Source organism: Lepisma saccharinum, chromosome 25 (genome assembly GCF_977018435.1).
Source record: "Lepisma saccharinum chromosome 25, izLepSacc3.1, whole genome shotgun sequence".
NCBI lineage: Eukaryota > Metazoa > Arthropoda > Insecta > Zygentoma > Lepismatidae > Lepisma > Lepisma saccharinum.
Window position 1 is genome coordinate 50016859 of NC_139253.1, and position 16326 is coordinate 50033184.

A 16326-nucleotide genomic window follows, 5' to 3' on the forward strand; every position below is an offset into this window, starting at 1 on the left:
GTTTGTGATGTTCTCTTTCAGTTGGTCTATCGTATGAGGGTTATTAGCATACACTTTTCCTTTCAGAGCTCCCCATAAATAAAAATCACAAGATGTTAAGTCGGCGATCGCGGAGGACAAAGGTTTTTGCTGACAAGCCTGTTTTCGGGAAACACTTCACTTATACGGGTCATACTCTGGTTGGAGGTGTGGGCAGTGGCACCATCTTGTTGAAAGACGCCGTGTCTTTTTTCATTTTCTGTTAACTGTGCATAGAACGACTCAAATATCTGCAGATATCTTTCGCTGTTGATAGTCTCTTCAAAGAAAATTGGTCCGATAATGCCTGTTCCCGACACTGCACACCAAACGCCTATCTTCTCTGGGTGAAGAGGTTCCTCATGCACGACGTGTGGGTTATCCTGTGACCAAAATCTACAATTCTGTGAGTTGATGTAACCAGAAAGATGAAACCAAGCTTCATCTGTCATGAAGAAGAGCATAGGATCCAAGTAACCATCAGCAATCGAAGATAACATCCAGTTGCAATAAGTAACTCGTTTAGCTTTGTCTGGTTCTTTCAATTCATGCACTACGGTCACACGAAATGGTCGGAAATGGAGCTCTTTTAGTACATGATGGCATGTTGTGCGGGATACACCAACTTGTTGAGATAATCTTCGTATCGATTTCTTGGAGCTTCTCAATATGTTACTGCGAATTCTGTCCATTACCACCGGGGTCTTCACTGTGGGACGCTTCTTCTTCAAAACATTACTAACGGATCCTGTAGTCCTCCATTTGTTATACATCTTTTGAATTGCATTGGTTATGAGAGGCTTCATACCGATGTATTTCGCCACAAACATTTCTTTAGTCTCTTTAATGGACCCTGTCTTCATGTAAAATTCAACAAAATCTATCCGGTGTTCAATTGCAAACTGCACCATTTCTCCACAAACTTTTGAACAACAATCTCCGCAAACAATCACTTTTAAACTGTCGAACGCAACTCAACAATTACGTGTGACTTCAAGTAATGCGATATTTCAGTGTAGGCAACTACATTAATCTGATTCCACCCATTTATTTGTGAACGCCAGAATGAATGTTCGGCGTACCACTTTTAAGTGGGACACCCAGTAGTTAAAAATTCATTTTTCTAGAAAAAAACATGAATTTGCACTAAAAAAGATTACACGATGAAAGAAAATACATTGACGAACTTCGATAATGCTATAGAAACTGATTTCCGTAAGTAGTTTCTTCTGTAAAAATGAAGAAATCCGTTTTCACTAGATCGAAGCGCTACCAAAATTTGATGTCGTGGTAGTATCAGGATCTAGAAATTGCAAAATAATAGCGAACCTTTGATGCTAGCCCCACGAACCATTGACGTGTGGTTAGGTTAGTTTCGGTTAGGCAAACACAGTTAAAATTTGATGTCGTGGTAGTATCAGGAATATATATATTTCCTTGTGAAACAAAAGATTTCGCGAAAATCGACGGTTTTCATTCCAAAAACTAACGCCTTATCTTCACTTATTTTGCAATTTCTAGACGTTTCCGACAACAGATTCGTGATTAGGAGGCCTCAATTAGTGAGTATGCCAAATATGAAGAAAATCGGAGAGGGGTCCGGTCATCTTAAGTCGTTCCGGTAATACTTTACTATACCTGAGACAGTTTTCTTCAAATTTACAGGAGAAACTACTTACGCAAATCATTTTCTGTAGCGTTGTTGATGTTCGGGAATGTAATTTTGATTCATTTTAATGCGATTGCATGTGGTTTTGTACGAAAATCTATTTCCGACGCGCTATTGCTGCTGCCGCCATTTGCTTCCTGCATGAGAGCAGAATATGCTCTCGTATTGTCCGTATATGCTAAATTGAACGAAAGGAGTGCTAATGGAACCAAACCTAACAGGCCTAACCTAACCTAGTAGGCATACCTCGTCCCCGTGATGGTTTCTGGGGCTATCGTGAATTTTTGGGCTAACGTCAATGGTTTTTCTGGCTCAAGGAACGACCAACGGTAAGCTATCGCCATGTTGTGTGTGGAAATAAACAAGAACAGGGTAACACTTTACTATACCTGAGACAGATTTCTTCAAATTTACAGGAGAAACTACTTACGCAAATCATTTTCTGTAGCGTTGTTGATGTTCGGGAATGTAATTTTGATTCATTTTAATGCGAATGCATGTGGTTTTGTACGAAAATCTATTTCCGACGCGCTATTGCTGCTGCCGCCATTTGCTTCCTGCATGAGAACACAATACGCTCTCGTATTGTCCGTATATGCTAAATTGAACGAAAGGAGTGCTAATGGAACCAAACCTAACAGGCCTAACCTAACCTAGTAGGCATACCTCGTCCCCGTGATGGTTTGTGGGGCTATCGTGAATTTTTGGGCTAACGTCAATGATTTTTCTGGCTCAAGGAACGATCAACGGTAAGCTATCGCCATATTGTGTGTGGAAATAAACAAGAACAGTAAGTACTCGTAAATGTAAGAAATATACATTACTTTCCTAACAAATTCAATTATTTCACCTAAATAAGTGTTCCGGAATGCAGAATAGTACGTTAGCAATGTAACAAAATGCGAAAGAAATGATTCCCAGGTGTCTCAGGTATAGTAAAGTAGTACCCAAGAAGAGTAAGTACTCGTAAATGTAAGAAATATACATTACTTTCCTAACAAATTAAATTATTTCACCTAAATAAGTGTTCCGGAATGCAGAATAGTACGTTAGCAATGTAAAAAAGTGCGAAAGAAATGATTCCCAGGTGTCTCAGGTATAGTAAAGTAGTACCGTCGTTCCTGTAATTGTTACTATTGTAATTATTATCAAAAGCCAGGACCATATTCTAGTCTTTCAGATGTACTTCATTGGGACTCTTTGAGCAATTAGATGATTTTCCCCAAGATTTCCATGAGAATTTTTATTTTTTTCAAATTCCCTGAGATTTGCAGGTTTTCCAGATGTGTGGGAACCCTGCAAACCTGACGTGCCTAACGTAACTACGAAAGCATATATTGAACAAAATATTAAGTAATCGCTAAAACTCCGCAGTATGTGTTAACAGAATTAAATCTAAATCAAAAAATGTTAAAATTGCATTCGTAGCATGATGAAATCGCAATAACAAAAGGAACTCGGGCCATGATTTTTTCTGTGATTGGTAGATTGTCAAGTTAAGGGTTTTCTAAAAATAATAATCAGTGCGAAATTACTACAATAGGTTTGAACAGTCATTAAGACTGTCTTTATTGATATATTAATTTGGTTCATTTTACTTCACCACTCTGCCATGGAGGTTGGAAATGACTGGTGTTTAAAAACAATACAATCAAGATTCCCTCCCTATACAAATCCCGTTCAATTTATTTTCATTAGCAGCGATATCACGAACTGAATAAATCACAGCTGTAATATGACGAGAGGTTGTACCCTGGCCTGTCTTCAAAATACAAATAATTTTACAATTTATTACACTCACTCTAATTTTTTTGCTGACTTCAACGCCTATACCATCCATTGTTCTTCCTTTTCGGTTGCTACAGCTTGAAGATCTAGATAGTAAAATGTTACTACATAATCTTTGATTGAATTTCACAAACACGCAGAATTATCCTGAAACCATGTTTACTACTCGTCTACTCTTATTCGGTCAGGTTATGGGCTAAGGAAACATGGTTTTACGATTAGTCCCACACCGTATAGCGACCGGTAATTTAGCACTCACAAATCAGAATATTTTCATTTCAGTCATTTTTCATTTAGATAACATTATGTTTTTTATGTGCATTGATGCTCACACTGGAAGTTAGGTTCAATCTAATCTAAAACATAAATATTCATATTTATCAAGCTACGGACACTTTATTATTGGTGGAAGCCGCAAAATCAAAGATAGAGTAGTTTAGTGTTTTAAATATTCCAGGACAGACGCAGAAAAGGCAAAGCTAAATAGTTTCCGCACTAGAAAATATCAAATCATATTATTAAACGAAAAATGTCACGTAGACCATTCCTTACTTAACTACATAAAATATTACTTGCCGACACACACACACAAGTCTCTGTAATCATGGACACATTGAGATACATGGAAGGAGAACAGTGTGTGAAGAAGTATTGCTTACTCTAAGAATTGGCTCCCATTTGCGTCAGAGTGGTTAACAACACAAGAAAACGCAAGTCCCACGGTCAGAGTAGGCCACTTCCAGAGTGGTTAGTTTGTTTGAATTGTTGTTTTTAAAGTCCACTTTATGCACACATAGGCTAATTGGGACTGGACCTTCAGTTTAAAGTGGGATCCAGAGTGGTTAGTAGGAATGTGCGGGATCCCGAAAAGTCGGGACCGGGACCTGGAAATAAATTTCCCGTCCCGATCCAGACTTCGGGAAATGACTTCCCGACTTTTCGGGATCCCGAGCAGTCTGGAAATACCGAATGGTCATTTTAAAAAGTTGATAATTCTTGACGTTTTCAGCATTGCAAGTGTCTGGAACTTATCAGAAATTGTTTGTTTTTATTCCAGAAATGCAAAAACAATCACTTAAGTTGAAAATGACGCTTAGAATTCGAGATTTTCAGAGCTTCGGGAAATTTCGAGCATTTCCCGTCCCGAAAATTTCCCGACTTTGTCGGCAAATGTCGGGATTAAAAAAATTTCCCGTCCCGACCAAAAAAATTCTGTCCCGTACACCGCTAGTGGTTAGTGTAGTGGTAGTGGCAGTGGCACAGAGAAATTTTCTGTGGTACTGGGCTGCTACGCAGGAAGGAGGTTATGCAGATTTTTTTAGTGCTTGAAGTGAAGGAGGGTGCAAGACACGCCCGTACCCAGGATTTTTCTTTTTTTATGGAGGGGCCACATCCGATTTTTATTTAATACTTGCTTTCTGTTAATAATGATCAATAAGATTTCATACTTATATTACCGGTAATTATTATTTCATTGAATTAGGCACACACAGGAGCTGTAGGCTACTACGTAGAACTGGTAGCGACCTGCATTTTTCGCTAACAGTTCTATGTATATTAATTAGTGTCTTGCATTCGTGTTCTAGCTTTATTTTGTATATGTTTCTATATGGCCCGTACCCAAGATTTGTTTCTTAAAGGGAAGGGCGGTATATCCGAATATGTGGAACAAAGAGATCAGAAATGCTGTCAGGTTATTTTGCGTTGCTTTTCTGCCAAGTTTGTCTAATAGCGACGATGAGGATGAGCAATAATATGATGAAATTGATGAAGGAACACTCACAAAGAACACCCATGGCCAGGCCAGGATTCGAACTCTGAACCCTTGGCGTCGTAGCGCGCTGTGCTAACTACTCCGCCAACGGTGGTCGGCGAAATTCTGTTGGAGCATTAGATGCGTACACCAATGCTATGCAGTGGCGACTCGTGGAATTTTTGGGGTGTAGGAAGTTATGGTAAACAGGCCGAGGAAAGTTTTCGAAAATGCGTTCAATTACACAGTGACTCAATATGCTGACCAAGGCAGAAATTTATTTTATTATAAAACATAAACTAAACGTAACGTTTCAACCTTCTAGCAAGGTCTTCTTCAGCTGCACCAAGTACAAATGTAACAAGGTACAAAACAGGACGATATACATACACAAAAATTACTCCCCTCCAGACTATTAGAAAGTTGTTCTGGAACATTCTAGCAGTTGAAAAGTGCTTAGGAAAGCGGGCATTAAAACAAGAAAAAGGAAAACACAGAAGAGGAAGAGGAAGGGATTATCTACGAAGTAAAATGTAAAGAATGTCAGAGTGTGTACATAGGAGAAACGAAAAAGAGGCTGAAAGATGGTTGAAACAACATGGGGATGATGTACGACTTAAGAGAGAGAGAAATGCGATTTTTAAACACACGAGAGAAACAGGACATGACATAGAGTGGGATGAGGCTAAGCAGATAGGAAGGGAGAAGAGAATACTAGTGAGAAAATGGAAGGAGGCCAAGGAAATAGAGAAGAAAGGTGAAGAAGACACAATGAACTGGAATGGGGGACTGAAGATAAACAAAGAATGGAAGAAGGTGTTAGAAAGAGTGGAAAGGACAAGAGAGAAGAAGAATGAAGGAAAAAGAGCGTGAGATAAAGAGTACAACCACATTTCATATGGAAGGAAAAGTTTAGCCTTTCAGGTGAAAGTACAGTTGACAAGTGATAACCACCTCCTAGAATTTTTCAGAACAACTTTCTAATAGTCTGGAAGGGAGTAATTTTGGTGTATATATCGTGCGTACTGGAAGTCGTGATCAACATGTTACAAGAAGGAAGTAAACTGTACAAAAAGAATCTAATATATGCCTGTTAAAGTACATACCTTTATTAGTCTTCAACATAGTCACCATCTAAATCGACACATTTTTGCCAACGTTCTGGAAGATTGAAAATTCCTCTGTTCTAGAACTCCGTTCGTGCACGTCTAAGTATTCTCCTAACGGCAAGTTCCACTTCCTTGTTGGTGTCATATCTGTTTTCCCGCAAGTGTTCTTTCAGAAAAGAAAACAAGTGAAAGTCAGAAGGAGCCAGATCTGAACTGTAGGGAGGATGTCGAAGGAGTTCCCACCCAAATCTGGCAACTTCATCCCTCGTTAGCTGTGCTGTGTGCGGCTTGGCATTGTCGTGTTGGAGGATAACACTATCCCTGCCAGGACGTTTTTCACGAATAGCACGACGAAGTTTTCTCAAAGTGCGCACATAGTGAGCAGCATTGATTGTTTCCCCTGGAGTGAGAAAGTCCACGAGAAGAACACCCTCCGAATCCCAGAAGACAGTTCCCATTACTTTACCAGCTGATGAAATTGTCCTCGGTTTCTTCTTTCTTGGTGATGTTTGATGTCGCCACTCCAGGCTTTGACGTTTACTCTCAGGCTCGTAGAAGTGGAAAATGGTTTCGTCTCCAGTAACCAAACACTTCAAGAAACCCTCCCCTCCATCCTCTGCTCAGTACCGTGCCAAAAGTTCCGTGCAAACATCTTTTCTGTTTCGTTTTTGTGCCGCATTCAAATCCCTTGGCACCCATCTGCAACACACTTTCCGGTAACTCAGTACACCAATCATCTCCTGGATAGCACTGTGCCCTACTCCAACAATGTGTGAAAGTTCCCTAACCGAAACACGCCTGTTCCCATGGATGATTTCCTGGACGCGAGCCACGTTCCTGTTGTTCGAGGCAGTTCTCGGGCGGCCTGTGCGAGGGAGATTACTGATGTCTGTGTTTCCACCTCTAAAATGTTTTATCCATTGCCTGATGCTACTGGCAGCCATACACTGATCACCATACACTTCCTGCAATCGGCGGGGGATATCTGATGCCGATGCACCTTCCTTCAACAGAAATTCAATTACTGCACGCTGGCGAAACGACGTGTCAAACGGAGCCATTACTCCCTACTCGCTAATGCGCATACGTACTGCGCCGATCACCCCACTTTCAAGTGTATGTTGTCACAATAGATGGTTCTAACTGTCTTATACAGCGCATCGCTCTACGTGAACATTTACGTCTGAAATAAAAAGTTGATCACGACTTTCAGTACGCACCAAGTATATCGTCCTGTTTTGTACCTTGTTACATTTGTACTTGGTGCAGAGTCTGAAGAAGACCTTGCTAGAAGGTTGAAATGTTACGTTTAGTTTATGTTTTATAATAAAATAAATTTCTGCCTTGGTCAGCATATTGAGTTTTTCATATCATGGAAACAAGGCTTAATGGTGTTATAATTACACAGTGACATGTATCGCCTGTACCTTGGATTAGCCATTGGATTTGTAATGTTAGCTGCATGCTCTCCCTGCCTGTCATGTGTGGATTAAGCACAGCTTTGCCAATACCAACCTGCTGATAAGAAAAGGTGCTGTTTCAACTCATAAATTACGCTAAATGTGATAAAATTATGCTAGGGTTATTTTCTGATTACTGTAGTAGTTCTAAGTTCATTTTCATTTTGCTATTTTGGAGTTGTGAACCGCGTTATTGATTATTTATTGTAGTAGTGGGGTTTACGGGGGGGACAGGACCGGAAAGTATGAACCCCCTCTCAAGCAGATTTGCTATACTTAAAACTAGGTTAACATGAGCATATGAGTTTTTTGCTCAAGTGTGGAACTCTGATTAATCCAAGATTTTTGTGAAAATGCCCTCGGGAATTTCCTCAGAAAGTATGACCCCCTCAGATTGATGAGGCTACGCTTACAAAAGGCACTTCTGTGAGATTGATGTCTATAATTCTGTCAAAAATATGCCCCTCTTGATATTGTATGATATCTTAAGTATAGTAACTGTTATAGTGCCCTAGCATGTATAGATTTCAAAATTTTGTTAATATTGTATTTTTCAGAAAATTCTATTTATAAAAATTGGATATTTACAGCTTAAGTATTGCATATATCAGGAAAATTATAGAGACAAAAAATGTAGAGAATCATGTCTAGAATATGCCTGCAAAATTTTAAGTCTCTAGTACTGATAGCTTTTGAAAAATCTCAAATCCAAAAAATTATCGATTTTTTAACAAAACTTCTAAATCTCATCCAGAATTGAAATAAACAACCCCCATGCCTCTATCTTGAAAAATAGGCAAGTTATTCAAGATCTAGAGAACGGCAAGAGATTTTTGAAAAATTATAGAGATCAAAAAGTTGCATCTCGGCATGCCCATGAGAAATCACCAAGCCCCATGTCTCTAGCATTCATGGTTCCAGAGATAATCAAAATCCAAAAAATTATCGATTTTTTCAAAATTTCAGTATGTTGCTCAGTGGGACCTAATAAGCCTATACCTGACTGCTAGAGTGTCTGAGCATGCATAGATTTCAAAATATTAACAAAATTGTTAATATTGTACTTTTCAGAAAATTCTATTTATAGAACAGACATAAATCAGAGATTTACAGCTTAAATATTGCATATATCAGAAAAATTATAGAGACAAAAAATATAGAGAATCATGCCTAGAATATGCCTACAAAATTTCAAGTCTCCAGTACTGATAGTTTTTGAAAAAATCACAAATTCAAAAAATTATCGATTTTTTAACAAAACTTCTAAACAGCCTCTAGATTTCAAATATGCAACCCCCATGATCCTATCTTGAAAAATAGGCAAGTTATTCAAGATCTAGAGAACGGCAAGAGATTTTTGAAAAATTATAGAGATCAAAAAGTTGCATCTTGCCATGCCCAGGCTAAAGCAACAAACCCCATGTCTCTAACATTCATGGTTCCAGAGATAATCAAAATCCAAAAAATTATCGATTTTTTCAAAATTTGAGTATGTTGTTCAGGGGGCTATACTGAGTCACCCCATAAAATATTACTGGCCTAGGATCAAAATTAATGAAAATAGCAAAAATAAAATAATCGATTTTTTCAAAATTTCAGTATGTTGCTCTGGGGGCCATGCAGAGTCACCCCATAAAATATTACTGGCCTAGGATCAAAATTAGTGACAGAATGCAGAAACAAAAATTATAATAGGGCTTGGATACAGCTACCAGCCACTAATTTTTATTTTGAACACAGTACTTAAAACTAAGCCAAGATGCACCCCCAACCCACCCCCACACACCCCCAACCCACCCCTACACACCCCCACCTCACCCCTACATACCCATATACACACCTACCCACCCCTAACCCACCCGTACCCACACCCACCCACATCCATACATATTTACTCCCCGGTCACTTCTATTGCATCATGTTGTAACTATTTAATCAATTAATATTAGACGACATAATGCGATGTGTGGTGTTTTCTGATTGGCTCTGCAAATCTATAAAAGCCAGGGCACAGTGCAGATTCTTCACCACTGCTGGATCGGCAGTGGAACCCACAAGTGGGGGATAGAACCTGAACAGGCTCCACCAAAGTATAGGAGACTTGAAGCATATAATTTGGCGGAATAACCTAAGTAAGGTCATAGAGACAATATACACTGATGCAATAAAAGCCAATTTTTGGCAGGGGGGCCAAAGTGGTTCCTAAATACAAAACTCAAGAACTAATTGACATAGAGCTATGCAGTTTTTTTGTCTGCACTGGAATAACCTAAGTAAGGTCATAGAGACAATATACACTGATGCAATAAAAGCCAATTTTTGGCAGGGGGGGCCAAAGTGGTTCCTAAATACAAAACTCAAGAACTAATTGACATAGAGCTATGCAGTTTTTTTGTCTGCACTGAACTCAACTGATCCAGCATAGAGTTTTGATTTGAATCCCAAGAAATTGTATATAAATACCAAAGCCAAAAATATTAACACACATACACACATACACACATACACACACACACACAAAGCACAGTGCTGAACCCAACTGATATTTTTATCCAGCATAGAATTTTGAATTGAAACCCAGGAAATTGTATATAATAAACAACAACAAAAATGCCAAATCAAAAACATTGTAATCAATGCAATAAGAATATATCTAGCCCCAATTGGGCCAAGCATCAAAAAATTTGTAATCCAGACAAAAGCAGAACTCCCACAATAATTTGCCCCAAATGCCATAGAAAATACAGCATGCAATACTTCACATATACACATAAAGATACTTGCTCTGCACAGTCATCAACATTGCCCCCTCAACCATCCACATCTGGTCTGAAAAGAAGGCACGAAGCACCTCTTAATGCCAGAGCAGCAAAACAGCCACGCTATGAACCTATCCGTAGCAGTTTTAACGGCCAATTAAGGGATTACCGGTTTGTATCAGAGCCAAGATGTGGCATTGAGAATTTCTTGAACAGTAAAAAACCTGATGTACAGGCAATTCTAAATGCACAAAATGGCTCTTATAAACTGTCCCTCAAATTGTTTGTACAATATAAGAAGCCAAACGGCACAAAATTTACACAGCCCCACATAACAGAAACTGTACCTGTATATTCAAATGCAAATTCAGACACAATAATAAGCAGCTTGATAAATCAACTGAACATCAAACACTCTGAATTTGCGGCAAAAGAGTCAGGATGGAGCCTATGCGGCTCATCACACAAGTTATATGTTAATATTTCTGAATTCAGCCCATTACAAGGATCTACATATGCGCCATTACCTGCCAATATCAAAAACAAAAGAGCCGTGGTCAATATAAAAAATGCCGACCAGAAATGCTTTTTGTGGTGTATATTAGCTGCTTTGTATCCAGTTTCAGACCATCCTGAGAGAATAACTTATTACAAACAGTATGAACACGATTTTGACGATGCAATAGAGGGTTTGGAATATCCAATGTCTGTTCAGAATATTGATAAATTTGAAAAAAAGGCCAGGCACATCAATGGCAAACAATTATCTATTAATGTATTTATTTGTTCCACTGGCAATTGCCCGATAGCACCTCTCAGAATCAGTACAATTGATGATGAATCTGCAATTCCGATTGATCTGCTCTTAATTGAAGGAGATGATACATACCATTACACTCTAATACATAATCTTCAAGCTTTAGTGAGAACGCAACTAGATAAATATAAAAACATATTCAAGTTGTGCAGAAGATGTTTAACTGTATTTGATGGTCAAAAAATGGTGAAGGGGGTTCGGGAAGAGAGTGCAGAAATTGCTAAAAACAAGTTAATTGAGCATCTGAAATACTGTGGGAACCATAAACCTGTTCATATGGTGATGCCCAATCCAAGTGAAAATTGCAAATTCAAAAAGTATGAAGCCTTGTTGGAACACCCAGCATATATTGTCTGTGATTTCGAATCGAACCTCAAACCTCTTGCATTCTGCAATCCAGATCCTGAAGAATCTTCAACTACACCATACCAGTTACATGAGCCTTCCAGCTTTTGTTATATAGTTATACGGGATGGTATTGTTATTAAAGAATATTCATACAAGGGACCAAATGCCATCAAAGAATTTGCACATAGAATAGAAAATGAGTGCCGTGACATAGCATCTAACAACTTATTAAAATCAAAACCCATGTTGCCTTTAACAGAGGAACAGATTGAGGATTTCAACAATGCAGAAAAATGCCCGGTATGTGATTCTGAATTTTCAGATACAAATATCAAGGTTCATCACCATTCTCATACAGATGGTAAATTCTTAATGGCCCTGTGTAATAGCTGTAATATTCAGATCAAGAGACCAAGATTTATCCCCATATTTTGCCATGGAGCATCCAATTATGATTTCCATCATCTGATCAGGTACGAGGGGTTTGACAAGCAGAATTTAAACATTTTAGCTGAAAATGATGAAAAATATATATCTATTAGCAAGATAATTAAAGTTGATGGTGCTCCTATTCACATAAGATTTCTTGATTCTTACAGATTTTTATCTGCTAGCCTGGCTACACTGGCCTCTCAATTATCTGATGATGACTTGAAAATCACACGTGCTATGTTTCCAAATCAGGACCTGAAATTAATTAAGCGGAAGGGTGTATATCCATATGACTATGTCACAGATTTTTCTAAATTTGATGAGTGTTCCCTGCCACCACAAGAAGAGTTTTATAGCAGAATCAGAGGATCTGGAATCACTGATGAAGATTATCACCATGCCAAATTGATGTGGAACAATTTAAAATGCAAGACATTTGGTGATTATCACATGGCATATTTAAAACTTGATGTAACCCTCTTAGCTGATATATTGCAAGCATTCAGAAAATCTTCAATGCAAAATTATGGACTGGACCCAGTGTATTTTTACAGTGCCCCGGGCCTAGCATGGGCCGCAATGTTTTTCAACACCAAAAAGCTATTGGATCTGATCCACGATCAAGATATGTATCTGTTTATGGAGCAGTGTATAAGAGGAGGGATGGTGCAATGTTCTCAGAGATATGCCAGAGCAAATAACAAGTATATGCCTGATTATGATCCAGCACGGCCATCAAATTATATAGTGTATGTAGATGCCAATAGCCTCTATGGTCATGCCATGATGGATAAACTGCCATATGCAGAGCTTGAATGGGTTGAAGATTTCAATATTGAAGATCTTCAGGATTTTGATGACAGTGACTATGGCCTCATCTTAGAGGTTGATCTGACAATTCCAGATTATTTACACAATAAATTTTCTGATCTGTCCCCAATTCCCGAGGTTCAGTGCTCACCTGGCTCTAAACAGAAGAAGCTCATGATGACTCTGGATCCGAAACAGGGATATGTCACATATTACAAAAACCTCCAGTTCCTGATGAAACATGGTGTTCAAGTAACCAAAGTTGGAAAAGTTTTGAGGTTCAGGCACTCAGAATGGTTGAAACCATATATTGATACAAATACAGAGCTTCGAACATCTGCAAAGAGCCAATTTGATAAGGCCTTGTTTAAATTGATGATCAATTCTGTATTTGGCAAAACAATTGAAAATGTCAGAAAACATAACAATGTTAAAATAAATACTGACCCCGGCCGGAGCAAAAAATTGGTTGCAAAGCCCAACTTCAATTACAGAAGAATTTATGATGAGCACATGGCACTTTTCAACATGAAGAAAACAAAGATCAAATTTGATAAACCTATTTATGTAGGGGCTGTGATATTGGAATTGTCCAAATTACATATGTTAACATTATATTATGAGGTGCTGAAGCCTTTTTATGGCGATCGTGTAAAATTATTGTACATGGACACGGATAGTTTTATTCTTGATATTCAAACAGAAGATGTTTATCAAGATATGTCACAGCCTGAATTGTTTCAATACTTTGATACCAGTGAACATACAAAAATTCAACACCACCACAACAAAAAGGTGCCTGGCAAGTTAAAAGATGAGACACTTGGTGATGTTATTGTGGAATTTGCTGGGTTAAGTGCCAAGATGTACAGTTTTAAAACATGTAGTGCTGTTGTCAAAAAGGCCAAGGGCATTGGCAGAGTAACTGTGGAAAAAGATCTTGAATTTGAAGATTATAAAAATTGCATCAAATCCCAGAATTCAATCAGAACATCAGAAAATAGAATTCAGAGTGAGAATCACTTGCTGACTTCAAATATTGTAAGAAAAGTGGCTCTGGACCCACATGATGATAAGAGATGCATTTTATCATGTGGCATGCATACTTTACCTTGGGGGCATTGTGATTTGAAAAGTGGGAAACAATGCCCAATTACAGAGCATGATTTGAAATAAATAAACATGCCTATGAACTTATTTGGGTTCAAAAAACAGGCTATTATGGAGCTGCCAACACCACAACCCTCTTCTGATATGCTGTCTAAACTGAGTGGCTTGTTAATTATTCATCTGAACAGCATACTTACAGATGTTGATGATGAAACAGGTAAAACATTGTACATATTTAACAATAATTTAAATTATTACCAATTACCTGTAGGTGGGCAATTGCAATTTATTACAACCCCTGAGGGTGATGTCAAGATTTCAGTAGGGAGAAATATTTATAGAATTAAGCACTCAAACATGATTTCTGGCACTGTATATACTGTTTCTGCTGGTGACTGCTTATATATTGAGGTCCCTGGATCCTATGACAAGCTTATACCCTTTTTTATAGAATTAAGAATCAGATACTCTATAATAAATAACTACTAAAAGAAAATGCCTAATGATATATTTGGCCATACAAGACATGAAGATCACAGTGATGAGATTCTGATGCTTGATGTCAGAGTCAAGAAATTAAGAAGTGATTTACAAGCTTTACAAACCACACTCAATGCCAGTCTTCAACTAGAAATTACAAATTTGCAATCACAATGCATGGACCCTCTTCTTAAAATTGATTCAGAACTCAAAGTGCTGCTTCAGAAATATACTGATCTGGCCACATTAGATAATTTTCAAAGTTTGGAAGAGGCTGTAGCAGCTCTTCAAGCCAAATTTAAGACCCAGGCTAACAACTCTGAGCAATTGAAGCAACAATTGGAAGAGCAGATAAATAATGTCCAGGCACAGCTCCAAACAATTGTCAAAAGCATAAAATCACAGGAAGATTTTGATCTAGTCATTTCCACTCTGAAAGAACAGATTCAGTCACTCCAGATACCTAACCTGGATCCTCTACACAATGCCATAGCCGAGGTTAAAGAAAAAATTGAGACACTTGAAAATTTTATGAACAACTTGCCATCTTCTGATGCTTTGAATGCAATAACTCGGAGTGTAGCAAACATTAAGCTGCAACTCGAAACATATGAAGATTTTGGAAAAATTCAAAGTACCATAACCCATCTTGAAGGTACAATAGCAGCAGTGCAAAGTGATTTGGCAAATGTACAAGAAACTCGCCTGCCTGGGATTGTAGATACTCTTGTCAGTGTCCAGCAACAAATCACAAAGCTTGAAAACCTCAACACTGAATCTGAACTATCTCATTTTCATCACTTGATCGATGATATCCAAACAAAACTTGAAATTTTACAACAATCAACACCCACTCAGGCAGATATAGCCCTGCTCCAAAATGCTATGCAAAATGTGGCTGATGCTTCTGAATTAAACAATGTGAAATTGGCACTTGAATCTTTGCAAAATACAGTATCAAATCTTCCTACATCACAGGAACTTAAAAATATTAAGAGGGCAGTGAATAGGATATTGAAATCAGAAGATATCAAGAATATCCAGACAGAGATCAAACAACTTACTCAGACAGTGGCCACTCTACCAACCAATCAACATATTAATGAACTGCATGCCCTGTTTGAGGATATCAGAAGACAGGTCCATGATCTTACTGCTCAAAATTCAAAATTGGCAGTTGTTGAAAATTTGCAACAAATTGTAGCTAATATCAAGCAACAGCTAGGGACCATGGAATCCAATCAAGCAAATGCTCTGTCTGTTTTTGCCACCCAGCTTCAAGAAATTGTGCAACAATACAAAAAACTTATTGTGGACATAAAAATCAAGCCAGGCCACGATGATGTTGTTAGGACCATCAATGAGCACCTTGAATCTGTAACAAGCAGATTGCTTACAGCAGAAAAGGAAATAACGGGCATAATCGAGAATCCAAAACATACAGTAATTCTTGAATTGTACAGCATCCCCAACAAAGAATATGATTCACCATTTACACCAGGTGGCAAAATATATATGCTGTCCCCTGCACAATTTTATTACCAGTTTTTTGTTGGGGGTACATTGAGACCAATCAAGATCAAATATTGGCATCAGCCACAGGCACACCACTACCCCACCTTATCAATAACAAATGCTGAGAACAAAGTGAAAATCACCAGTGTAGAATTGGAGGATTTTACAGACCCCAATACATTAGAAACAGCATATGTTGAAGATGATGGATCTTTGGAATTTAAAATACAAATAGGGGACAAATTATATTTAGAAAAT

General features: G+C 38.1%; 1 protein-coding gene across 2 annotated transcripts in view; it reads right to left on the reverse strand.

The window, feature by feature from the left end:
• Nab2 (Nuclear polyadenosine RNA-binding 2) overlaps positions 1-3658 on the reverse strand; it is a 67321-nt gene extending 63663 nt beyond the window's left edge. For both annotated transcript variants that reach the window (XM_083111447.1, XM_083111446.1), the window contains exon 1: positions 3489-3658. In XM_083111447.1, coding sequence (XP_082967573.1) covers positions 3489-3527 — 39 coding nt within the window. In that variant the 5' untranslated portion in view covers positions 3528-3658. The remainder of the gene's footprint in view (positions 1-3488) is intronic.
• Positions 3659-16326: the final 12668 nt, after the last annotated feature.